Consider the following 4,265-nt stretch of genomic DNA (forward strand, 5'->3'; position numbering starts at 1 on the left):
ACCATGCATAAAATATAAATAAATGCCTCATAAATATTAAACATATTTTTTTTATACATTAATAATTTTTACACTGAATGAAATATATTTTATAATAAAAAAAAAAATCATTAATTAAAATAATATTTATATACTTTGAGATTAAGGTTAATGATATTGTAAATGATGTTATCCAGTATTATATTTTCAAATTTATATTTTATTTATTCAACAAAGTTAATAACATTTGTCTATCCCCCCCAAAAAATGTTATTTTTATTAGCATGTATGAGCGTGAATATCATAATCATGATAAGAATATATAACTAATTTTGTGCTAGATTTAAATTTTTACATTAATTTTTCGTTATTATACATATTATTTAATTATAGTGTTTTTAATATAAATATATATATAATTACTTTGATTTGAAATTATTTTTACATTTATATTTAATGACTATTAATTTTTATTAAATAATGTCACATATTTTTTATTATTTTTTCTTTTTCTTTCATATTTCATAGAGAATTGACATAATTTTATCAACATTATTTTTATAATAAAAATTCTTTTAAATGTTATAACGCACATATTAACATAATTTATTATACTTATAATAATAATATACAAAAATCGCTATTCAAATATTTTAATGTGCGCTAAATGTTCTTTTAGAGAAACGAAAATTCTCTGAAATATAATTGATAAAACAATAGATATATGAACAGTAAACGTTTAAAAATATATTATTTTTTAAATTATTCTAAAAATGTCATCGAGACATAGAATTACATATTTTTCAGTAATTTCCATTTGAATTTACTCTTATGAATTATTTGATGTTATGATATATTTTAATACATGTTTTTACATAAAGATATCTAAACAAAATGTAGAGAGAACAAATATTTATGTACACATATTATTTACTTTTTATGTAGGAATTATTCGGGAGATCTTCAAAAGAATTGGACTCAGAAAGATTTTATGATGCTATGGATATGGAATCTGATGACTTACAGGATTATCGTAGATGTAATACTATAAACGTAGTAAAAACGCAATATAAAACGTTAAATAGAAAGGAAAGACAAATAATATATAAAGTGATAGGAGAAATGATAAAAATTTGTAAAAGGATCCTAAGATATTTAGATAAAAATTCATTATCGGATATTTTAAATCCTAAATACGATGAGTGTATTCTATTAAATTATTGGGTATATAGTAGATTATTTGATATTTTTCGTTCTAATGAAGGTCGTGTTATTAATAGTCCTTTTGCCGCACTACAACGGATATGGCATGAATTTATTGATACACGACTAAATCGCCCTCTCTATAAAACATGTTTGCCAGACAGTGTTACTTTTATGCATAGAGACTGGAAGTATAGAAAAGAATTGTACGATTATTATGTCGATTATGATTATCTTTTACGTATGGCTAAAAACTATATTAACAAAGAATGCACATATCTTAATAAAATTAAAGATATGCTTTCATTATACAAATCCTTTGAGGAGGTATGTAAAACGCGAGCAGACATTTGTCCAAAGGTCTTTTATAAATTCAACAAAAATGATATTGAGTCTGCGATAAAAAGTTTAACATGTGATGATAAAATTATAGGTACAAGTAGAACAACTTCAGAGGAAATTTCTTCGCTTCAAGTTACAGACTCCTTAGAAGTGCATCCACTACGTGCAGAAGATATTGAAGATGACGATATAGGTGATTTTACAGTCGAATTTGATACCCATTTAGATAGTGAAAATTCCGGAATAGGAACAAAAGTTACCAATTCAATTCTTGGAGCAGCACCAGTTTTATTAACTGGCACTGTGTTATACAGAGTATGTATATATTTTGTCAACATATATCATTATAGTACAAACTTGTGAAACCATTTCTTTACATATATAACAATAATAAGTAAATGTATTACATATCTATATTTTTATTTTGTACATACAAGTTCACACCCTTAGGTCCCTGGATCCGTGGGCTCTTTGGAGACACAACAAATAGTAAGAATACCATGGATGCACTTGCATCTTATACACAAGAAACAAGCGATATGTTTTCTGAAAACACAGCAAACTATATATCTTATCAAACTATATAAATTTTATTATTAGAAAATAACAATATTAATTGAGTTATTTATATAATTCTAATATTCGCATATATTTAATGGATGTCTTATTAATCACATAAAAAAAAGGGGAAAAAGAACTAGAAATAATAAATAAGGAGTTATATATGAAAATGTTAAAAAAAATAATATAACAATATGAAAAAAAGTTAATATAAAAATGTCTAAATGGTTAACATAATATATTTCCTATTTTTATAACAGTACTATTTCATTTGAACGACACTCCACTTCGACATTCGAATAAATTATTTTATCACTTTGAATTACAAGGTTTATTTTACTGATAAATACATAACTTATTAATGTATATATTCGCGTACATGTGTTTCTACGTTCAGGCTTCAGGGCTTACTTTTAGATTTAGGTTTAGGGTTCAAGGGTTAGGTCTGTTTTTTCGGTCTTAACGTGGCGCTTTCCCCAAAGCAGATTTGGATATATTATGTTATAACATGGCCGGAAAGCAAAAAATATCTAGCAGAAACGTATGTCAAAATAGAGGTATATGTACATATGCATATATCTTCAAATGAATAAAGAAAAATTTATTTATTTATTTTTAAAAAAAATAAAAATTGCAGATTTGTACGAACGTAAAAAAATATTGTAATGGTTTAAAAAAGATAATAAGTTCCTTTAAGTATTGGTCCAAAATGTACGTTCAGAAAAAAATATGTACTACACCTCTTTTCTTTTTTTAGTACCTGTTTTTCATGTCTAAAGACGCAGGAAAAAAAAAAAAATATATATATATGGATAAGGAATAAATGGGCAGTACATGCATATAAAATAATATCTGCATTTAAAATAGTTCACTTATAAACGAATTGATCTTGCGAAACAGTTTACTCGCTCAAGCAAATTTCCAGGTAATGGCCCTGAAAAAGTTTTGGTAATGAGTCACCTAATACACTCGCATGGGTCTCCAAAATTGGTACATGGGAGGAAAAGGTTGATAAATATGGTGAAACGGTTGGAAAAGTATTGGAAATAAAATGCGAACAAAAAGCGAAAAAAACACTAAAAATTGTAACACACTGCTTACGCACTGTTAACGAATTTGAAACATGCTGCAAATTTAGGGCGGACAAACTGAGGAAGCGGCCGACTGGCAACAATCATGTCGTTCATGTGCAACGCGAGGATGAGCCATGCTTGGACTTTCAATGCCATTTTTGAGGTCCCCGCTCATAGATCCCATTATGTTGCAACCCATGCTGATCAAAAGAAAGGAAGAAGCACATCCCCCGCGTGACACCACAGCACTTTTTAGCAGGTTCTAACCCCTTACCACCATGTCATACGTACACATGTCGCATGCATAAATAACAATGTGGACTTGATTCGCTTTTTGCTATAGGAATGCGCAATTGGACATAACCAACTGAATTCAAGTGGAAATAGCCCCCTCATGTGGGCCATACAGAATAAGCATTGTGGAGCTGTAAAGGAAGTGCTACTTCTGGACTATTTTTTATATAGCAAAGAATATACCACTGTGGAAAGAAAAAAAACGAATTGCATGAAAATATGAGGAAAGATTTATTGCAAATGTCCCTCTTGAAGGACGAATACCAGCTAAGCGCTCATGTCAAAAATAAAATAAACTAGATGAATTTTTTTGGGAGCATTTTCTTTGACAATCATGATGGCAACATGGGAAATGGCAACAGTAGGCAGGTTGTTGGAGGTGCCACTTTAAGCGGGCAGGGAGAAACGTGGGGGAGGCAAATTCGCCTGTATAAGGAAGCCATTATTATCGACCTATTGAAGAAAACGAATTGGACAAGAGCATTATGTCGGAAGCCTTCAACGCTCAGGACGAAAATATATTTGCACCTCGTTCTGAGCCACCCCATGACGAGTGTGCTGGAATAGAAGGATGGGCGGGGTTAAGTGGCATGAGGAAGGGCACGTGTAGCAGTGTAGCAAAGAGTGGGGACAGTGCACCCAAGAGCCACAACGACACATCGTTCACGACAAACCTAGAAGACGCAAAAATAATTCAGGAGTGCACCTACCAGTTGCTCATCAACCAAAAGGCAAAAGTAAAAAATGGGGAAAGCAAGGAAGAGGCCATTATACGGATAAGAGAAATTGGGCTAAACTATTTTGGAAATTCCA

General features: G+C 30.1%; 2 protein-coding genes across 2 annotated transcripts; both read left to right on the plus strand.

Moving 5' to 3' along the window:
- Nucleotides 1-752: 752 nt before the first annotated feature.
- PCYB_002200 (hypothetical protein) lies at nucleotides 753-1,887 on the plus strand (the record flags this gene model as incomplete). The annotated part of the gene is made up of 2 exons (XM_004227641.1): nucleotides 753-785; nucleotides 925-1,887. 2 exons carry the CDS (start codon nucleotides 753-755, stop codon nucleotides 1,885-1,887), a joined length of 996 nt encoding a protein of 331 aa, XP_004227689.1.
- Nucleotides 1,888-3,501: 1,614 nt separating this feature from the next.
- PCYB_002210 (hypothetical protein) lies at nucleotides 3,502-3,752 on the plus strand (the record flags this gene model as incomplete). Its single annotated transcript, XM_004227642.1, has 2 exons — nucleotides 3,502-3,594; nucleotides 3,624-3,752. Coding segments are annotated over 2 exons (222 nt in total), but the record flags the coding sequence as incomplete, so codon positions are not given.
- Between the last annotated feature and the right edge of the window lie 513 nt (nucleotides 3,753-4,265).

Source organism: Plasmodium cynomolgi (genome assembly GCF_000321355.1).
Source record: "Plasmodium cynomolgi strain B DNA, scaffold: 0091, whole genome shotgun sequence".
Lineage (NCBI taxonomy): Eukaryota > Apicomplexa > Aconoidasida > Haemosporida > Plasmodiidae > Plasmodium > Plasmodium cynomolgi.